We start from the raw sequence: 22377 nt of genomic DNA on the forward strand, positions 1-22377 counted from the left end.
TTTTGCCTCATGTCAGTCTTTGTTCTTTTCCCAAAATTGAAGCCACTGTGTGCAGCTATTTTTCACCTGGTTATTGCATGGCTCTTCCAAGAGTGCAGGGATCAATAGCTGTTCCATGATCCATTCACTACTGCTTGCATCTGTATTATTACACCACCCCCCACCCCCCCCCCCCCTATTTCTTTGTACTATTTTTCTCAGTGATTCTGTCTTTGGGTTAATGCATCTGACCTTCACAGGTGCTGACTAAGCACTGAAGTGGCAGAAAGGTGATAAGCTGATCTGTTTCTCAGTCCTGTTTGGGGAAAGGTGGTTTTCATCAGAGAGGTGGGAAATGACAGTGTAGTGAACAAATTGAGCTAACTCTCTGGTGAACATTTTGTGCCAACATCCAGTTACTGTAATCAAAATAATCTTAGAAGTAACACAGCTTCCCTCTTCAGTTGTGGTGACTCTTGCTTTTTTGTTTTTAGTCTTAACCTCATCTTCTGGGCTGTTTCAGAAACCTTGTTCATGGTTGTCACTTGCCCTCAAAAACAGTGTAACCTTTTCTGATTTTTGTTAGTATTATATTCGTAGCCAGGGAGACTTGCTTAAGGATGACCTGGGAAATATTGAAACAGATCTTTATCAAATACCTAAAATTTTTCATGTTTTGTGTAAATAAATCTGAACACTATGAATTCTTTTACCAAATAATGTTAAAAGAAATTAACACAAAAATTGTTTTTTCCCCTCAACAGCTTTAGTTAATGCAGAACTGATTTACTAAAGTATAATTGGTCTAAAATATGTGGTGAGCCAAGGATGCATATGCAATAATATTTGTTAAATTGGGCCATCAGATGAAATCTTTTAATAACTGAAGTTACTTCTGTTCTTATCTGATGTTCAAAGCTGTCTTTCTTTGTATGGTGCTTTCTTATTTGTTTAATTTAGATAAAGAATCCTATTACCCGTTGATAGATGTAAATTGGTGGGCAGATAATTCTGTCATCCTGGCTCGCTGCTCTGGTGCATTGACTGTGTCATCAGTCAAGACGTTAAGAAACTTGCTGGGAAAATCATGTGAATGGTTTGAGAGTTCTCCTCAGGTCACTTCAGCTCATGATGGAGGATTTCTAAGTCTGGAGGTGAGGAATGTGCACAGGCAGGTACCTTTTTGGAATGCAGTAGAAACTGTTTGCTTTTCTATATGTAATCCTAAGGGTGTTGTGTGTGTGTGTGGTATGGTTTAAAAATTTATTACTGACAGGAAAAGTGATTTTGTTCCCTATCTCTAGGTAGATGTTGTACGGAAATTCTGAACTTGCTGCAATTCAACTGTCTTAATAAAAACCTAACTGTTAGGAGTTTTGCATCTACTCTCTAAAAGTTACCTAGAAGGCTGAGTCTTAATGAGAGGAATCTTGCTGCAGGATCTGTCGACAGTTTTCACTGCTTTGTATGTTAGTGCATTTGAAGAATAGTGCAAGCATGCCTCTTCCATTTTGAAACAGATGACCCTTACAGGGGCAATATATTTAAGAGAAATGAGAAACACATTAAGTCAAGACCAAGCCACAGAAGAGATCTTTCTTGGTTGATTTTCAGTACGATTCCAAGAGGGAGTAGAAGATAATTATGGGTAAGAAGATAACCAGGAATTTTCATTGAAATGAAGAAAATGACTGCTTCCTAAGGCTTACACTGAAATAGGTCTTTAGTATAAAATAGTCTAAAATAATATTTATCGGAATATCTCAGTACGTACCAAAGCTTGCTTGTATGTTTTGGAATGATTTGTTTTATTCTGGAAATCAGATCTAGCCAGTGACCAGCATACAGAAAACCTTGCTTTGGATAGCTGAGAGTTGAATACATTGCTGTACACTGCAGCAAGCTATATAACAGTGTCCTAAGATGTCTCCATAGTTCTGTATTGTCCAGGGTGGTATAGGACATGTAGTTTAATAGTAGATTACTATTAAGAAGCCTTCACCCTTGCTTCAGGAGGTAAGGGATGAAGCTTCATATCTAGGAGTCAGATCGAGTCAGGGTTTGTGGAATATACTAAGCAAGCAGAGAAATAAAGGGTTTAAAGGAGAAGGGGAGGAAGGATGTTTATTCTGAAAGTTGAAGTACTGGAAGTGGAGATGTACCCCAGTTCTCACCAAACTAGTTGAGATGGAGTAGGTGGATGCTTCATATTCTACCTGTAAAATTTTTTTTCTGTGCAGTGCGAGATAAAGCTTGTTCCAAAAAGACTACGCTTGGAGAGCAGGCCTGGTGATGAAGATGAGGGAGAAGATGACTCTGAGTCAGATGATGAAGCTTCTGCTAAGGACAGATACTTCAGCTACCTAAAGCAAGGCCTGTACTTTGTGACAGAAATGGAACGATTTGCTCCTCCTCGGAAACGTCCACGTACTATTACAAAAAATTTCCGCCTTGTCAGTTTGAGATCCACGACTCCAGAGGAGCTGTACCAGAGAAAAGTAAGTACAGAAGGAAAAGTCATATCTCTCGTAATCAGCTTTATTTAGGCCTGTGAGTCACTCTTAACAAAGAACAGATACTTCTTAATTTTTGCAATTACTCTAGACAGGACTTTGTCTCTGCCATTTCAATTGTTCTGATGGTAAACCAGCCCATTTTGTAGCTGTTAGAGTTTCCAGGGAGTGCTGATGTCGTGCTGGTTACCTAAATAGCTGCTTCTTCTTGAGGAAGTATCTCTGATTTTCTGGAGGTGTCCATCACATCTGAGTCTCACTCATCTGTACCTTGACCCGTTATCTTTCCTACCTGCTTAAGCATACACACAGTAATTATCCCTCTACCTGTTTCAATACACAGAATTAATAATTGATTGTTTAATATAGAAATTGGATTACTTTCATTTTCATTTTCATGTGTTTTCATTTTAGATTGATAATGAGGAGTATGGGGAAGCTTTGTCTTTGGCTCAAGCATATGGCCTTGATTCTGATCTTGTATATCAAAGGCAGTGGAGGAAGTCGGCTGTTAACGTCTCTTCAATTCAAGACTATTTGGTGGGTTTGTTTTTGTGACATTTAGGCTTTCTTATCAGAATGGCTGTGTTATCTTTACAGAAATTGAATTCTCAATTGTGTTCCAATTTATACAACATAAATTGGTGGCAGTTTGGAGAGCTGTCTAGCAAATTCTATTTCATGTCAGAGTGTGATCTTGTTAATTTTACTGAAGGCCTGATCCAGAGCCTTGGAAGCTAATGGAAATCTTTCTTTTCAAGTATCTTCTAATTTCTTTTAATAGCAACTTGCTTTCTCTGGTGTAATCTTTCCCCTGCATGCAGCAGTAGATTGTTGCCTAGCAAATGAATAATAGTAATTGGAAATATAAAGTGTTTAAATAACTTCCAAGTATTTTAGAAAATTAAATAGGAAGGTGAAGTTGGTATCAGTAGCTATATGGCAAAGTTTGAATAACAAAATTTGCAGTTAACTCTGCTACCTGTAACCACTGCTTTTCAGTAGAACCCATTGTGGGGTGTTTTGCGTTGGAAGAAAGACTTGCAAACTCAGCAGATGAGCGTTGTCAAAGATGCACAACCTAATGGTGCTATTGGGTAAAGTCTTCCAAGAGATCAAGAGAAATATAATCTAATTTTTGTTTTTTTTTCAAGTCAGATATTAATTGAATGTCAAAATAAGATTTTTACAAGTATTATTCTCCATGTGTTATGTAGTATCAACTGAAGATCAGCAGATAAGACCAATGGTAAGGTGTGTCCTTCCTGTCATGGAATCCTATTGGTATGTGAAGAGGTTGATACTGAAAATGAGTCTAGTGCTATTGTGGGGATACACTTGGTTTATAACAAGAGCATTTTAGCCCTAAAACATCACATTTTATTTAGTGTAAGGAGAAGTGATACTAATTAGGGAATACAAATAACTTCTGTTTCAGTTGTTGTGAAAGTTCTGCTAAATCATTTGATATTTCTGTGCCCTTTTCTGCCATACGTACTCTGAGGGAATTATCGTTTTTGCACTCTCACTTCTTTTTTTTTTTTTTGCTGGTTCATGTAGTCAGTCATCAGGTTACCTTGACATTTACTTAGGTGGAAGAAACACATTAGAAGATACTTTTTTTTTTTTTTTAACATCTAGCTTCATTGCTTTGAATTGAAGCAGATAACATTGTGTCTACGCTCTTGGTCTTGGACAGAGCAAAATTAAGAAGCGTGCGTGGGTTCTTCACGAGTGCTTGGAAAGAGTTCCAGACAATGTGGATGCTGCTAAGAAGCTCCTTCAGTATGGCTTGAAAGGCACAGACTTGGAGGCTCTTGTGGCCATAGGAAAAGGAGAAGATGGTGGCAGGTTTGGGAAGAGTTTTTTTTGTTGTTGTTTTCTTTGTGAAGAATCGTGTATGGAGTCTTTTCTGATAATTTGGTATCTTTTTTTAAATTGACGACTAATGAAAATGTTAAGATGCTTTTGCAGGACATAAAGAAAGGTAATGCTTTGAATCTAACTAGTCTAAAGATGTTCACAAGGTACCTATTCTCACTTTACCTTTTAGAAAGGTAAAATCTCTGTTTTTTTACTGCATTTTCCCTCTTCTCTGGATGCCCTTTATTTTCTTCATCATAGAGAACTTCTGATGTTACTATTTTTCTGTGAGAATCTGTTTCTTTTGCATCTTCTGGAAGCTGTAGCTACCCCTATAAATGTGTTCTGTTGTGTGTCTTAATTGTTGTAATTATCTTCTGTTGTTCAAGTGGGGACAAAACAAAATGCAGTGGGTCGGTGGGGTAATGCATGCAGAGACGATTCTCTTCAGTAGTCAGGTCCTGGTGGTAGAAATAGAAGAGGCTGTTCTTCCTCATGCATCTTCATCTGTTACCATTGTATGCTGTAGAGCTTCTGCCAATCCCAGTGCTACCCGTGGAATTTAGAAACTTTTATCAATCATCATAGCTGTGTGGTTGGTGGTTTGGTTTTTTGTTTGTTTGAGGGAGGAGGTGGAAACGAGATGCTGCTGCTTCTTGGCTTGTCATGAGTGTCAGCAAAACTCAGTATTATAATTTTCTGTTACAGTTTAAATTTTTAGTCAAGACATAAACAGAAACCTGCGTTAGTACGTTTATTCAAAATTAGTTTGTCATATCTTTTTGTTGTTGTTTTTTCTCAACATTGATCGTGGTGGTGGTGTCTTCCAGATTTATCTTACCGGGAGAGGTGGACATTGAAATTCCCTATGAAGACTTTTTGTCACCAGATGAAGAAATGGATACTAGAAAGGAAAAAGAGGCCAAGAAGCGTCAAGAACTGCTATTATCAGTAAAATTCTCAAAGTAAATGAAATGTTAGGCCATGTTTTATTCAGAATTACAGGTTTATTATAACTACACAGTTGCAAGAACGGAACTACTCTTGTGTATGTTATTCCAAATAGGAAAGTGGTTTAAATTTTAATTGATGTTATATTGTGTCAAAGTTCTCAGTTTTCTTAATATCTTGATATATTCCAGTGCACAAAGTCATTAAAATGTGTAACTGTTGTCTTCATATGCACATGATGTACAACATCAGTTGCAAGCATGAAAATTCCTGTTTTGAACACAGGCTGACACTGGAACAAAAAGAACTCTGCCGTAGCAGGCTGAAGCTGTTAACTTACCTTGATCGCCTTGAAACCTATGAGGTGAGGACACTTGGTAATTGGCTACAGTTCTTTTAAGTTCTCGTTCCATAGGTATTCCTGTAAGCTTTTCATCACAACATCACAATTTTTTATATGTATATAGTAGCATTAATGTTTGTAGTCTTGAAAAGCTACAGTTTCTCACTTGAGAAATGTAAGCTGTTTTCTGTTCTAGCTGCCGTGTTTCTCCTACTTCACTGTTGCAAATGGCTGGCTTCTACTGTTTAAGAGGTATAGTTGGGCAAAAGCCTGCTTTGCACATACTGTGTCCACAGGGAATTAAGTTATGCAACAACATGGGATGTGGAGTTTATTCAGGATTACTATTATTTCCATCTGTCAGTCTAATTAGCAAGTTCTATTCAGATTCTCTAACGAACCTGTTTGACTTCTGTAAGGTCATGGAGTACAGTTTTTGGCATGTCATGTCAAACTGTATTTTGCTTAGTTTTTACCTTTAACTTTACATGGCTCAATGTTGTATAAACCCTAATTAAAAGAAGGCAGAGAGTTGTCTTAGCTTATCAATCAAAAATGCGTCTGTGTTTTTTATACTGAAACAAATAAACAGCAGCATGCTTTTCCACATATATCTCATACTTACTCATCCTAAGATAAAGAAACATGTTAGGCTTTTGATGCTATTGTCAATCTTGCATAAAAAACATATTTTTGTAAGTTTTGGGTTTTCTTTCTGTTTTAAAGGAAATCCTTGGAGGGCCTCATGCAGCTGAACAGCTCTATGATGGTGAATTCTTCAAGAAGTTCAGAAATCAGAATATTGTACTGTCGGCAAGAACTTATGCCCGGGTATTAATATTTATTTTGCTAGAATGTAATTTTGTTTTGGTATTGCTGTTTTCACTTCAGTGCATTTTTTCGCCCCTTTGAACTTAGTTGAATCTCAATGGAAACTTAAGAGGCAGGGGATGTATTTGTTTGATTGTAAATAAATAAACACAGCGACCCTGAGAATTTTCTTTATTGCTAAACAAAATTTTAAAATTACATGTTTATTGCATGACCTGAGCTTACATTTTTTGCTCATCTTCAGCTTCAATCAGTCTTAACCTAGTTCTGCAACTTAATGTTTTGTTCTTTAGGAAAGCAACGTCAGAGCCCTGGAAATTTTGTTCACTTTTCATGGATCAGCTTTACTTCCACACAGACAAGCAATTCTCTCCAATTTTCCAGAGACTACTTCACCACATGAATATTCTTTCTTGTTGCCTGAAGCTTGGTAAGAATGCATCAATTGGATATTAACTAATAAAAAAGAAGATTTTAGGTCAATACTTAAATTAGTTTCCATATATGGCAATCTGCTGTTGGTTATTACCTGAAATTGAGAGAGCAGCTTTGTCTTTATGTTGAGCAGTCTTCATTTTCTGCTTTACTTTGTGCCATTCATGGAAGCTTTTTGGTCTCTTTTGGTTATTATCAGGAAAGTAGGGACTTTAAATGTTCTTGCCTCCATTACATGTAAGAGGAGAAGCCTTTTCTGACCTGAAACTTTCCAGATTTTCACAGGTGTAATTACAAGTCTGTAATTGGTTTGTAATAACAGCCAGTGTTAGGAAATTAATAATACAAGTGTTTAGCTCCCTAGAAGCAATTATATTTTTCTTGATTTGTTTTGAAATGTAATTTAACTCTTAAGCAGTCAGTAACTTCAAAATCATTATTCTTCTTGTTACTGATTCTTTGCAGCTTGCTAAGGTAGCATTATGAAAAGCTTTAAATCCGAACTTTCCTACTCTTCCATTTCAGCATAAAATGTTAGTTTACTGCCAATTTCATACACCTTTTCGTAAGAGAGTCTTCCTTGAACATCATAATAAAGTTCTGTGTATTAATTAAAAGAATTTTTTTTTATTCTAGAGTGTTTCTTTCTAACACTTCAATTATGAAATTAGTTTTGAAGCAGGTTGTTCAGGGCCCATAAAGAATTGGGGATATTTAATTATTTATTATTTTACAATAGGACTTTGAAGCCTTACTTCAGAGGGATAATTTTTGGAGTAGCTAATAAAATTTTTTGTAGTCTTCCAGCATTATAGTTAAGTTTTTAATGTCAAAATTTTAACAGTCCCACTTGGATAATTCTCCATGTAGAAGAGGTATTTTAATTCATCAAGTTATTCCCCTGACACTCTTCCTAGCTTATGATACTTAGCACTTAGCAGAAGTTAGTCTTTATTTCATTATAATCTAATACTTACAGTGCCCCTTTTCCTGTGTTGGTAGTATTAGGAAAACATTTAGTTATTTAGTTATGGTGCGAAAACACTTGTTTTAACCTTTTCTTGAAGGTAATAGGACCATGAAGAGAAATTATTGCACTGTTTATAAACTTGGTAAAATATATTCCAAATTTCCTCTTTTGTTTTGATAAGATTTAAAATATGAGACGAAGTAAAGTAGGGTCGTCTTATGTGTGATTATGATATCCTGGTTTTGTTCATAATCAGGTTCCCCTTCTTTCTGAAGGGTTGGTTGTTCTTGGTTTTGTGTGTGTGGTTTTTTTTTTTTTAAGAAACTGACTTTATGTGCCAAGAGGCAAAATGACATTTAAAATAAAACATTCCACCAGTGATTAAGTAGTAAGGTTGTGAAGTTATGGGTTAAGAACTTAAGTTTTGCCTGCTGTGGAAAGATGAAAGTATATAGTTTGAACCTTTATTCCCATGGCAGGCAGAGCTTTCAGTGCTAGGATCAGGTGTGTGCAGGTTCACACTTTTTTTTTTTAATCAGGTTGCAGAACAGATAATGCACTATGTCTTTGAAATGTTTCTCTTTGGACAACTTCAAAATCGGGATGAGAGCAAACACTATATAGACAAATCCCATATACTTCTAAAAATATACTGTATTTGGTCTAACCTTTTTCTAAAACTGTTACCCTGTTATAAGACTGATTACTCGCTAAGTACACTCCCTAAAACTATTTTATGAATGTAATGGAATTAAATATGTATTGATGAAAATATCTATTAATGTGAATAGTAGAATAATGAAATAGATTTAAGTTGCACAAGTAACATTAAAAAGTTTTGGTGGTTTGGTGGGTTTTTCTGTTTGTGGTGGTGGTTTTTTTTTTTTTTTTTTTTTTTTTTGTATTTTAAATGGGATGAGTCTTTCCCCCCAGTCCAAATAGCTTCAGCTTCTGGCAATTCTTGTTTCATGTGAATCAAAGAGAATTGACGTTCTTTGTAATTTGAAGTTAATTTATTGGGCCTTTTTGTTCTAGCATTTATTTTTTAAATGGGTTATTAGTATGAATAGAATTACTGGCATTCTGTAGACACATAGTTGTTATGAAATCCAGTTTGAAGGAACGTGCTATCTAATGTTCTTCGCTATAGAACACAGTATGTATACATAATGTGCCTTAAATGAAATAATTAAACAAGGTTATGATACAGCTTACACAACTACTTCATTTCCATGTAATATTCAAAAGTTGCAAGTACTTACTGTAATTAATAAACTTCTGAACCAAAGGAAAACATTGCAAAAATATAAACCCCAGTATTTTAACTAGTAGAAAAAATGTCTGTAGCAGTACGACTTAGTGTCTCTTCAGCTTATGCAGCTTCTAATTACAGTGGTCTTGGGATATGAGGTGAGAATGATTCAATCTGTCCTCATGAACTTTTACCCTAGACAAATCTTATAAAGGATTCTCAGTAAGGAAATGGCTTAGTCTGGTTTTCCTTTTTAAATTTCATGCTGATGCAGTTATGAAATTGGGTGTATGCTGGATATCAGAAGGATTTTTTATTTTCAGCTGCAAAAAAAGATATGTCTGTGCTTTCTTTTAGCTCACTGTTTTTTCTGAAAACTTGACGCTGTAATTGTCTGTACCAGGAGATTCCAGTAGGGTCATTGCTTGCTGTGGTGCATGTGATGAGACCACTCGTGTGGACCGACTGCACGATAGTGCTCATGTTAAGAGTGCAGCCTGCCCCGGTGGCCTTGCTTAAAGAGTGCCTTGGTCACACCTTGCTGATACTGTTTGCTGCTCGGCCTCCTGCAGCTCAGACCGCTTGCTGAGCAGTGTGCAGCTCTGGAGGCAGAAAAAATTTTGGTGGAGGAAAAAAATATTGTAGTTTGTCTTCTGGGCCTTCATATATGGCCCTGTGAATGTGTAGGATGAAGTACTGCTGGGAATTGTCTATATTGTGTCTGGATCACTTAAAATGATAAGAGGATTGGTTCCCAGCTGGAGCTCTGTGAGGTGACACCTATCCTTATGGAAATTCATCACATTGCTCTATGTTCTGTTAGTTAGTTCCTCCATCTATAGGGGAATCTGGCTGAGGAAAAACTTGAGATTGTATAGCAGCTGCTGCCTTGTTTGTGCATGGAATGGGTGAGGTGGGACAAATAGGCACCTGTAGCTATTGCCAAGGCAAAAAGCATTGAAACACAATTCCTTGCTATACACCTCAACCAATATGAATGCATATAGAGGTGCTATACCTGAAGAATTTCATTACCTAAGAGAAAATTTTTTTTGTAAATGTTTCCTTTTAACTGCTTTTTCCTTCTGTCTGGAGCCTCCAGTTCAGCTGCAGATAGTAAACTCTTAAGTACCTGGTGAAAGAAATGCTTGTTTTGCTAGTGCATTCCATAGGCATAAAGCAGTTGTTTTTGGTGGTACTGGCACATGTCATTTACAGTAGGACGGTATTTAGAGGCTGGCATCACAAATTTTAAGGTCCCATCAGTCAAGGAAGAGTTGGCAAAACAAATGGGGTAAAGAAGGTAGAACAACTTAATTTTTTTTCTCTGTCTTCTGGGCCAGGTTGTTAGGAAACAGATACACCTTTTATTTCCTGTATCTGCTTGTAAAAAGTCTCAAGTGGTAGATGTCCTTTTGTTTCTTGTTTTTGATATGTGTTTTGTAGCTTCATATCTTTAGGGGTCACTCTAAGAACTGTTCAGGAGAAGGCTTATAATGTCTGAGCAGAGGATTTCTGTATTCATGAGACTCTTGAAAAGACCTGCAAGTTATGTAAGCTCAGCAGCTCCCGGAGTTGAGAAGGAATCTGAGATGCTGAGATGCATCGGTGGCTCTACATGCCTGTCAGCTTCAAATTGGTATTGTGATAGACTAACATTACTCAGTAATATCTTTTTGCAGAATTGTGATTGTAATGTTTTTCTACTTCTTCGTTTTATTTCTCAGCTTCTTTTACAGTGATGGCTCCTGAATCTCTGCTGTCTCTTACTCATTGGGATTCATGCTCCTTCTCAAAGATCCGTCAGATGCACAGACTTAATCTGTTAAGACAACTAGAGTGAAGGTGGTAAAAGTTTAGGTCTTAAAAGGAGATGATATCTCTTTCTAATCTCCATTTTAATAGGTACAGCTAGCATTCTTAGTCTATACTTAAGATGGTTGCCCTCAGGTTTTTAAAGGTGATCTCAGAGGAGAATAATACCTTACTACCATTATAAATACGTAAGTCTTTTTTTCTTTTAATTTTCTTATCCTTTTACTACATTTAACTGCTGTATTGCAACATTACAGCTCACCTTTTAAATTCACAGAAGTTTGAAAATTCAGATGTTCCCTCAACAGCCATAAGTTGCGCATTACACTAGTAGTAAAAAATCTTCCCTCTAATGTAGCAACTTCTAATGTGTTTCTGCTTTTTCACTCCTGAACTTTCTCAAATACTGGATTTTGGTTGTGGCTTAAAGTGAATTTTGACTGGAGGGCTGCAGATGAACTCGATTTACCTGATGATCTGGGGTGGGAGTGGAAATACCTTCTAAAAACTTCGTGAAGCTTTTAAAACCTGAAAATTTCCACATAGTAGACTCTCATCTATGAATAGATAAATACTACACAATTAAAGTAAGAGATTCATAAGCAGTTAACTTTTTTCATAGTATCTTCTCCTGAACTAGGTTTTTAGTTATTGCCTGTGGCACTGCAGTTTCCATAAAGCCCTTACAGCTTCATCTCTTCTCTTCTTAGTATATGTATGTAAAAGGTTTGATGACTGAACATCTGCAGAACTGTCTAATGTGCAGTCTTCATTTTTGTGTATTAGTTTTTTGTCCCTTCTGAAACTGAACTACTGTTTTTAATGTAGTTCATGTTAAAGGAATTAATCCTGTATTCAGTTCTTTTTCTTTGTTTGAATTCATCTGTATAATGCTACAGTGAGATAAGAAGGGAATAAGTTTTATATGCACTTAGAATCATAGAATCATTAAAGTTGGAAAAACCCCTTAAGATTGAGTCCAACCACTAACCTATTACTGCCAAGTCCACCACTAAACCATATCCTCGAGCACCACGTCTACCCTTCTTTTAAATACTTCCAGGGATGGAGACTCAACCACATCCCTGGGCAGCCTCTTCCAATGCCTGACAACCCTTTCGGTGAAGAAGTTTTTCTTAATATCTAACCTAAACTTCCCCTGGTGCAGCTTGAGGCCATTTCCTCTCATCCTATCGCTTGTTACTAGGGAGAAGAGTCCAACCCCCACCTCGCTACAACCTCCTTTCAGGTAGTTGTAGAGAGCGATAAGGTCTCCTCTCAGCCTCCTCTTCTCCAGACTAAACCACCACAGCTCCCTCAGCCGCTCTTCATAAGACTTGTTCTCTAGACCCTTCACCGACTTTGTTGCCCTTCTCTGGACATGCTCCAGCACCTCAATGTCCTTCTTCTAGTGACGTACGCCGAACTGTGTATGCCTGTGCTGTTTATCCACACTGCATTAACAGGATTTTCTTTATATTTGTGGTTTGTTCAAACCTGACTTGTCCTGTCTTCATCTACCATGTGTGTTTTTTGCCTGCCTAGTCCTGAACTGTACCTTGGCTTGCCTTCCCCAGACTTCTCATGAAAGTGTATTGCTGCTGTTGTCTTGTTAGCTTGTTGTCTTTTTAGAGGGTTTAGAACAAAATTTCTTTCATGAACATTCATTATGCTTCATAAATGTACAGTTCTGAAGGATTGTTTTCACTATATAGTGACAGCTTTGATCTTAGTTGGAGCTCAGCTGTGTCTTTTAAAATAGCCGATTTTGATTTTGTGAAAGCTGTTGCCTCACAATTTTAATTGTATACATCAAGAAAAAAACCCAGCAAGTTTCTAAACTGTGGTTGTGTAGTGTTGGTTGACTTTTCTGATATTTAGATTATTCAGTCTAGGTTGTTTTAGGAGAAGAAAAAAGTTCCCCTCTCCACAAATTCTATTAAAGGTTAACCATGTCATTAAAACATAGCTTGTTTTGTTTATGTGAAATCAGATACAACTTTTCTCCTCTGGTGGCAGAGTTGCTTCAAAAGACCTGTCATTGCAATGTGCACAGTGGGAATCCTGATGGGTAGGTAACTGTGGCAGCCAGAAGCAACTGGGATACCTTTTCCACTAGTTTGTGCGGATCAGTTTTCCCAAAATGTGTGGTGTTTTTGGCACTCTGTTTTAAGCACCAGCTGTACTTCAGTCTTGATGAGTTTGTCATGTGTCCTGTGGATACTCCTGGAAAATGAAGAGCTTCTCTCTCTGCCCGCCACATTTGTATCACATACTATATTGAATAATTGGAAGCCTAAAAATACATGTAATCGGTTATATAGTTGCATTTCCTAATTCACTACTAAACTACTATAGCGGTAGAAAATAATGTTTTCATGCAGTATGAAAAATGCAATACATATCACAGCTGTTTAAGACTACATAGCTGGGATGCATTTCTTATTCTATAACTGAGAATGAAATATAATAATTTTGACATGATAAAAGTGTTTCAGAGCCGTAAGGTTTCAGAGCAAGAGAGACTGGCATTGATTTCCCCATTGCTGCTGAGAAGATACAGACTTTGGTCAAATGACTTTCTGGATTAAATTAAAAAAGAATATTTTCTAAAAATTTCCTTGCAGATCCTGGATTATATACAGCTATATGTATTATATGTAGCTTACTTCTAATGCCTCCATATCTGTGTGTGGTTAGATTATGGAAGTGCAAATCTGAATGTGAAGCCTAAAATAATTTACAGCCTACCTCCAGTAAAATAAGGAAAACATACATTCTGGTAAGCATACAAGTGTCAGCAGGAGGAAAAGAGTATCTGAAGGGTCAGGATTTTATATTCTTCTTATCACAAAACATAAATATGAGATAATTTTAACAATAAATGTTACGAAATTGGAATTAAGCACATTCCTCAAATTTTTTGAGTAGATAACAAAGCCATTTGATGGAAACACTGCTTTATTTTATAGTTCAATATCTTTTCTCACCTCTTATAGATCAATACCTGGTGTCTTACTTAAATATGTTATGTTCATAACTACTACAGTATGCAACACACATGCTTTCAAATGCAGAATTAGTGTTTGTAACATTATTATTTTCAGACAATGAGGCATGATTTAGAAGAAAAGAAAATACAAAGTTCCTCTACTTCCAAGTATTTTTAGAAAAACCCCCAAAGCTTTTGTTTTTTTTCTTTTTAACAGGAGAAAACAAAAAAATACCCTTCCCAAACACAACAAAACCCAAACAAACCAACCAACAAATCTGCTCTGAAATGTCATCTTAAGCCTACTGGGAAGAGAATAGAAACATTTTACCATGAAAAGGAATTGTCTTGGGCAATATAATTTTCTCCAGTTTTCTTTTATGTTTAATAGAACATAGAGGAGGAGAGCATTATTGATTCTAACATAAAGATGTGTTGTTACTCTCTTGATTTTATATTTTGGGAGTGTTAATCACACTTTGGCTTTTCTGTTATTTGACGTTTCAACTGATGAAGAGAGCATTTTCACTACAAACTGGGCCTTCCATAACAACATTCTCATGTATGACATTTGAAATACGACCTTTTTATTTTAGTTTACGAACCCAGCTTTAAATATCAATATTTAAAATTAGTTGATAAATTATGTTATCTGAGACTTAAACAAACAACACCACCTCCCTGCCCCCCCCCCCCCCCCCCCCAATCCCCAGAATGCAGGGGCTGATGATGAATCTTTACAAAACCAGAAAGTGACTTTATTCCTGGTTCTTATACCATAAATGTTAATTTGGAGTTTTCTTCATGAATTATTTTTCAGTGATGTTGCTACATCGTGCCTAGTTATAGAGATAATTGTGGAGCATTTTGTCCCACTGAACTGGAATTGAATGCAGATGTTACTATAGCTGAGACACATGAATTAGTTTTCCATCTTTTCCTCTCCTTCCTTTTGACTTTTATAGGCTGCAAATCTGTCTCTGCCAATTTATTGCTGGATTTGTACTGCATGTTTCATTTGGAGGGTTGGAATTACTATGGATAAAACATAGGGTATTATTGTTAGTGCATAGAGGAGGGAAAGAAAGGGTGGCTGACCTCCTGGGAGAAACATGTGTGTACAGGGCAGGGCAGTCACTGTGGATGTGCCTTGCTTTGTTAAATGTGCTTAATGACTGTTGCTAAATGCGGTGGAGTTACTGATTTATTTATTTTAGTTTGTTGTTTTGACTCTTACTACATCATGAAATTGATTTGTTTGTTGGAATTGTGTTTCTTTTTAAGCTATTCAGTTACAGTGCTTCTCTTCATGGGATGAGAAGATTGTGTCAGTTGTTAATTTATAGATAGGGATTGTCCATGTAGTATTGCTATTGCTGTTTATTATCAGGGTCAGGAGAAAATCAATGAGATTTAAAATAGCTTATTGCTCTAGTATGCTCAATTCCCCTTTAGTTTATGTTCTGCATAGTTTGACCTGGTTTTCTCAGGTTTTATGCTGCTCAAACAACTAGCCTACAACAGCAAGCTGTAAGTAATCATTGTGGTGTTCTTAAAAATAAAATCTGTTTAAAATGCAGTTTGATTCAACTTCAATATTTAGAGAATTTTTCACTGTGAAAGTTTGTAGTGACAAAACCACATTAAACTTAAGATCATCAGTACGGCAGGGCATATCTAGCTTCAGTTCAGTACAAGGATTTGTGCTAAAATTTGAAGAATTATATTTGAAGCTTAAGATCATAGGTCTTTGCTCGTTTCAGTCCTCTGTGACATCATACGAAGTCAGAATGCTTACTGTGAAACAGCAGAAATTCTTAAAGCATGCAGTGGGTTTTTCCTTTTTTTTAAAGGTACAATCAGTAAGAAAATCAATTTATTACTTTTTTTAGTGGATCTCTAATGGTGTAGGTAGGATATGTGTACGGATATACAGGCAAAATCGCACTTGTGCATTAGGCTGCATTAAGAAGTGATAAATCTTAAATAATACTGTAACTGAATTACATGCTGCTTATGAATTCCCTGAAGTACCTGTGGCTGTTTTGTAGTCTATTAACTGGTCATCTCAATTTAAGAAGAAAAATTGTGTAAAGTTTCCCTTTTCTGTTATACCAGTTACAAGCAGGGGACATTGAAAATTCTTCCCTGGAATGAGCAGAAACATCGTGAAGACGACTGGTGTGAAAAAGCAGAATGCAGGTAAGTGTAGAGAAAAAGTAAAAAGTGGTTTTTTTTCTGTATTTATGTACATTTCAGATAACGAATTTACTTACTAATTCTTAAAATGTGGGAAATACCCAATAAGACTCGCTACTTATTTTTGTGCACACTAACTTCTGTTTTCAGCTTTCTTGGTGCGACTGACTGAGCAAACACTTGTTCATGTTACAGCATCATGTTCAGTGTGATTATGGGATGAGTTACTTTCACAAATGCATGTGAGCAGGGGGAAGGTTACTGTTGGAAATCCTGATTTTTATTTTTTCCCCCCTTCTGCCCTGTTACTTGTCAACCATAACATTATCATAGCAGCAATAATGGGTCACAAAACTGCCTTTCAGTGTGTGAGGAACAGATGGCAAGTGGAGATTAGGCATACCTGTGCCTATTAGAGAGGATTCTTCCTTTCTTGATCTATCTCATATCTGGAATCTCTTACTTTGCTGACAAAAATTAACACTTAGTGTGATTAACACTTAGTGTGATTAGTGTGATTCATGAGTCTCATGAAATTATTGGTGTAATGGTACGTTGATTGTATCATTTTCATTCAGAACAACCAGAAGTTTTAGGAAAAAGACTGATGTGAAAAAAATGCAGGCAAATTGTACTTAAACATACACTTATTTTTTTTTTTCCTTTTTTAAAAAAAGGATGATTGTTGAACCAACTTTACAAGATGAAGGCGAATTTCTGTATGAAACGCAACCTGAGTTAATGAAGTACAGGACTACTGACCTTTCGGTAGATCTCGTTACAGATTGGTACTTGAGTAGAGCACAGGAAATTGAAAAATACGCGATGCAGGTGAGACTAGCAGTGAGGAAATGGTGATGGTTGACTTGGGCTGATCAGCCTTCTTCAACAGAATCCTGTCTTAATGTGTATTGATAGGATGCTTTTCTATCAGTAATATACACTGTCTCAATCTTCATTATGGCTTTTGAAGTATTTGCTTTTTCTTTTGCAGTGTACTTATGCTTGCTCTAAAGTTTACTCAGCTAAATAATTGATCCATATGAGTGAATAGGAAGCCAGTAGGTTCCCGTTCACGTGGCTTACCATAGCAGACAGTAGCACTTCTGTAGTCCGTGAAATATGTTTACCATTACATTCGATGTTTGTAACTGAGGGAGGGAATATCATGCACAGGGTATCAGGAAACATGTTTTATTGTCTGTTGTATGATACTGTGCCATATATATTGATATGTAGCAGTCACATGTGTCACTCATATGCCAATATATAGTACTGTCATGGTTTCTTCCTGGCAAGTTTATTCTGTGTCTGTGGGACAACCATGCAGCCTATTTTTGCTTTATTTTCTTCATATTTTAGAAATGTTTGAAGCTCTATGTGGTAAAGATAAGCATTGCAAGTAAGAATAGAGCTCATCACTGACATGCTCCAGTATTTTATTGCTTCTCAATCCAATTTAGCTGCATGAAAAGGAGATTGGGTGGAAGTATCACTATGAGTTAGTTCTGATGGGCGAGTTCTTTTATTCTTCAAGTTTGCAGTCCTCCAAGGCTCTTTAATCATAGTTCCTTGTGATCTTAACAGCCCACCAGTAGGTATGGGAAAAAAAAGCAACTTGCAAGGGTCAATTAAATTACTAACATATAAATGAAATTGCATTCTACTCTTCCAGACTTAAGTCTCCCTCGCTGAATATGTACAGCCAATATTGCATTCTTTGAAATCGACACAGAATCTTTCGTATAAAGGTATTTTTAGTCACCAGGGAAAAAGGCTGTCATCTTCTGTGAAATAAAATGCAACAATTAAAATTATTAATTCATGGTCAGCTAGAAAATTCACGTTATATGCAGAGGAATGCATAACTTCAGTCAGTTAACTGATTAGTTTAAAGCAATCCTTCGTATTGCATGCATGTGTGTGATCTCCAGAAGGAATAGTATTCTCCTAATTTACATGCGTCAATAGGATGTGTCTGGGTCAAAATGATATCATCTAGTAAGATTAAGAATTTTATATATACGGGATGTGTGTGTGTATGTATATACAGGAATATACAGTAGACAAAAACTTCTAGGAACTTAGAATTGCCTATTAAGCAAAAGGAACAGGGAAAGAAAGTAGATACACAAACAGGGTACAGATTGGACTTGAAGTTGTGTTTTGGCAAACAGTTGTAGAGTGGGGGGGGTTTATTATTTTTCAGGTGGACTGTGCTCTGTCCCTTGTTCGTCTTGGCATGGAGAGGAATATTCCTGGTCTGCAGGTGCTTTGTGATAATCTGATCACTCTTGAGACAGTAGTTTATGAAACTGATGGTGATCGAACCTTAACTTTGAAGGAACTTGTAGAGATGAAAGACATTGAAAAGCTGAGACTGTTGATGAAGAACGTAAGTATTTTGAACAAATCAGTAAGTATACCTTGCTTTCCAGTAATTCACATTAACCTAGATCCTATGTATATAAAGATACTGCTAGTGACTGACACTTTTCTGATTAACATCAGTCTTCAATTCAACAAGAATTCAAAGCTATTACAGTTCCTTTTTAGTTGTGTAGGGTTTTTTACTTTCTTTATTTGTTTTTAAAAATGTTAAGATGGCTAGCTTCTTTCAAAGACCTGTTTTTGTCCTAGGCACAGTACTATATGTTAATAAATCCAGTCTTTGAGAGCTGTGAATTGCTTTTTCATTGACCTTTTCTAAAGGATCTTCAGTGTAGCTGTTGATGGTTCTGCATATACAATAACACGGAATGTTTTCCTTGGATGTTTTTTGGTGTCTTTATATATTGGTAAAAAATCTTAATATTTGCCTCTGCAGCATATGTGTGTTTTTCATCTTCTCTGTGTTCAGCCTGTGCATGGAATTTCAGAATAGAAAAAGACCTTTTGGAAAGGTTGAAAAACACCTAGAGATTGAACAGGGCTCTGAAATTCAGTCGAAGAATAATAAGCACCAGAGGAGAACACTCATGCACTTGAAGCTCCTCAGAATTTTAAAAATTTTGCTAGGATTTATGTAAATACTCATCATTTGTTTTCCTCTCTCACATTCTGGCATACTTGGCATACTGAAAGTAATGCTATTCTGACGTGAATGTAAGCTGATCTTTCACTCATTCTGAAAGCAGCTAGGCTTTCCTCATGTAATGAGCTTTACTCCCATACTGCTTGGCTTTCCCAAGCCATTGGGTAGCAGAGGGATGATGGATTGTTTCCGTGCTTCGTGATGTAGTGATCTGTGAAGCAGTGGTGAATGTCAGGCTTCAGCTATTGTTTGTGATAGGTGAAGATACTGTTGCAGTTATAATGATCAAAATATGCTCTGGTTTTTTGTTTTCTTGTTTGTTTTGGACAATGAAGCTGGACTTATTCTTTTTTTTTCCTCTCTGTAACTCATCGCATTTTCCAGTCCTCTGATGAAAAATACGTGAGGAATGTTTATCAGTGGATGATTCCTTTTCTTCACCGCTGTGAAAATCAGTCTCCTGGTCTTGCAAATTCACTTTTTAAAGAATATTTAGTAGCATTAGCAAAGGAAGACCTGACTCTGCCTCTGAAGATATTTCAGAATTCAAAACCTGCTGTAAGTATAGACCCCTGATGATTCTACTGGTTTCTTTAGAAATTTTTGTCCTGAACAGGTGAATTCATAAATCGGGTTAGTTCATCTTCTGAATCAGATCGTCTCTCTTTTTTTCCCCCTTCTTCTTGGACCCAGGATTTGTTACGTTTTAGAAAACAGTAATTTAAAAGTATTATAGCGTGTTATGGTGCAACTGAACTCTCCTTAATGCGATTGTCAAACTAATGGAATTATGATCTTGACCTAGTAGAACAAAAATGATTGTAAAGATTCTTCTTGGAAGTAATTTTATGGTGACTTTTTTAAAGTAAATTCCTTGTATATTTACTTTTTAAAAAATAGATATGAAAGAGTTTGATCTCACTAATATTTTTTTTGCTGAGAAATGTACTAGCAGTAGATTTCAAGTTATTTCTTCCTGCCCCCTCCCCTCTGCCTTTCCACAACGAATGTAAAGAATAAAATGGGGGCTGTTAGGATGGATCCAAGAGCTCAATGAGTGAGGGTTAAAGTTACCTTCCATGTGAGTATTTCATGCTGCTTCTACAGTTTAAATAATTATTCCAGAGCACATTTGTACATTTTTCCATACTATTGAACATTCAGGGTGTATGGACAGAAACCAACCAGTGAAGGAAAAACACAGCTATTTTATATATGTTGATACTGTGGTACATGTTTAATAAATCTGCCAAATGTTTGCAGCAGTTGCCTTCCTCTGCCCTGTACCCTCTCCACCTCTCAAATTCAAAAAGGGTAGCATGGTGGCCGAGTTATGTTTCAGGTTGTAACTTCAACAGGTACTTCACTTAAGTTGTTGGCAAGAGACCTTGTAATTACAACTGAAGACAACTTTTTTACTTGGAGTGCACATCTTATTTTTAGTTTTCTGGTTCTAATTCAACAGTTAAGTTTCTTCTGAATATAATGTGCTTTCTTTTCTTGTTAGTGTCAGCAAAAAATTATTCCTGATCAAGACCAGCTTATGATTACGGCATTGGAATGTATTTATAGTTGTGGACGAGATGACCAGCTCTCTCTCTGTTACGATATTTTGGAATGCCTTCCACAAAGAGGATATGGGTATACATTTTCAGCTAGTTATTTGTAAATATTTTAGATACGTTAAATATAGTTGTGAATTAATGCTTTAAAAATAGCTGTAAGGCACTAAAGGGTAGGTGATGTTACTGCAATATTCTGTTCCTATCTGAGTTGCAGTGGCCATACGTACACTTGTGCTCTCTGTGTGTGTGTATATATATATATGCTTGTGCTGTATATGTACTCCACGGAATAATGCAACAAAGCATAATTCAAAGTAGCAGCCTAGACTGAGGCTTGTGCATTAGTTTCTTAGACTTCTATATCCTGGTGAATTGAGACCAAGTGTTAGTGCTATCTTACTGGTCTTGTTGGTCTTGCTACAGTTAGTGGCATCTTGCACTTAGTTTATAAGCAGTACTATGGCCCTGTGAGAAAGGCCTCTGTGTGGAAGACCTATATGAAGGACAAGTAATTCTTGAGAAAGTGAAAGCATGAGGAGGAAATGTAAACTATTCTCCCAATATCTTTTACATGTAGGAAGGAGAGAGCCTAAGAAAAGTGTAAGGAAGAAGGAAAAGCTCTGTTCTTGGGAGACTGAAGGACCTTTTCAATTTTAGCTGTCCTTCCAGCCAGAAGCCAACAGTTTTAATCTCCTCAAGCAAATGTATATTTGATTTTCATCAAGGAATGTTTCAGACTGCTTATCTCTATATCTATGTAATACGAATTATGTAAAGAAATTAGAAGAGCTATGGAGATATATATTTAATTATATAATATCTTTGCAGGCCTGAAACAGATAAAACTACCAGTCTTCACGATGAAGTAGATGAACTGGAACAAATTCTTAGGTATTTAATTTTGCTAAAATAAATAATGTGTTCTTAGGCATAGCCAAGACCTTTTTCATGATAAGAAAGCAGCAGTAATACATATCTTGTTTATAGTGCAGTTGACAAGATAATCTGTAAGTCTTTTTATATTCAGAACTTAGAAATTTTGAATGGTTTTACCTATTTTTATATCTCTTTGCTAATTTCTTTGCTAATTAATAGCTGATTTAGCTATTAATAGCTAATATTTAGCTATTAAAACCAAGACATCGTCATGTGGGTTTTTTGGTGTGTGTTTTTTTCTTTTTTTTGATGGGGAGGAAGGTTACTTCTGAAATATCTGGGAAATCTGTTTTGATCTTGATACTCTGTAAGGCTTTGAGTGATCAAAAACTAAAAGCTGAAGATATGTTATCAGGTTATTGGTGATATGCGTTTACCCCACAGTATTTGGGTTTTTTTTGAGTAAATAATGATACTCTACCTAATCTATACTATTAGATAGACTTTATGGAGATTGCTTGCTTTTGCAGTACATTGTCTGAGACAGCTTTAGGACTGCTGCAGCAGAGGTAGTTGTACAACCGTGCAGAATTGAAAAATGTTGATTATTCATTTACAGTGTGTCAGAGCTCTTGGAGAAACATGGACTTCAGAAACCCGTTTCCTTTGTGAAAGACACAAAAGACGATGTGGAAGAGGCACGGAAGCTGATGATTAGGCTGACAAGGCACATGGGTCGCAAGTTAGTATTCAACAGGG

General features: G+C 36.4%; 1 protein-coding gene across 1 annotated transcript in view; it reads left to right on the forward strand.

The window, feature by feature from the left end:
- Nucleotides 1-22377, forward strand: part of NBAS (NBAS subunit of NRZ tethering complex) — a 188265-nt gene that overhangs the window by 31716 nt on the left and 134172 nt on the right. The window contains exons 14-28 of the mRNA XM_075086782.1: nucleotides 940-1133; nucleotides 2220-2477; nucleotides 2907-3032; nucleotides 4192-4343; nucleotides 5186-5320; nucleotides 5592-5670; nucleotides 6376-6480; nucleotides 6774-6910; nucleotides 16063-16146; nucleotides 16821-16974; nucleotides 18353-18538; nucleotides 19562-19735; nucleotides 20685-20818; nucleotides 21571-21633; nucleotides 22238-22360. Of these exons, the coding sequence (XP_074942883.1) occupies nucleotides 940-1133; nucleotides 2220-2477; nucleotides 2907-3032; nucleotides 4192-4343; nucleotides 5186-5320; nucleotides 5592-5670; nucleotides 6376-6480; nucleotides 6774-6910; nucleotides 16063-16146; nucleotides 16821-16974; nucleotides 18353-18538; nucleotides 19562-19735; nucleotides 20685-20818; nucleotides 21571-21633; nucleotides 22238-22360 (2104 nt within the window). The remainder of the gene's footprint in view (nucleotides 1-939; nucleotides 1134-2219; nucleotides 2478-2906; nucleotides 3033-4191; nucleotides 4344-5185; nucleotides 5321-5591; nucleotides 5671-6375; nucleotides 6481-6773; nucleotides 6911-16062; nucleotides 16147-16820; nucleotides 16975-18352; nucleotides 18539-19561; nucleotides 19736-20684; nucleotides 20819-21570; nucleotides 21634-22237; nucleotides 22361-22377) is intronic.

This window comes from Phalacrocorax aristotelis, chromosome 3 (assembly GCF_949628215.1).
Source record: "Phalacrocorax aristotelis chromosome 3, bGulAri2.1, whole genome shotgun sequence".
In the NCBI taxonomy this organism is placed as follows: Eukaryota; Metazoa; Chordata; class Aves; order Suliformes; family Phalacrocoracidae; genus Phalacrocorax; species Phalacrocorax aristotelis.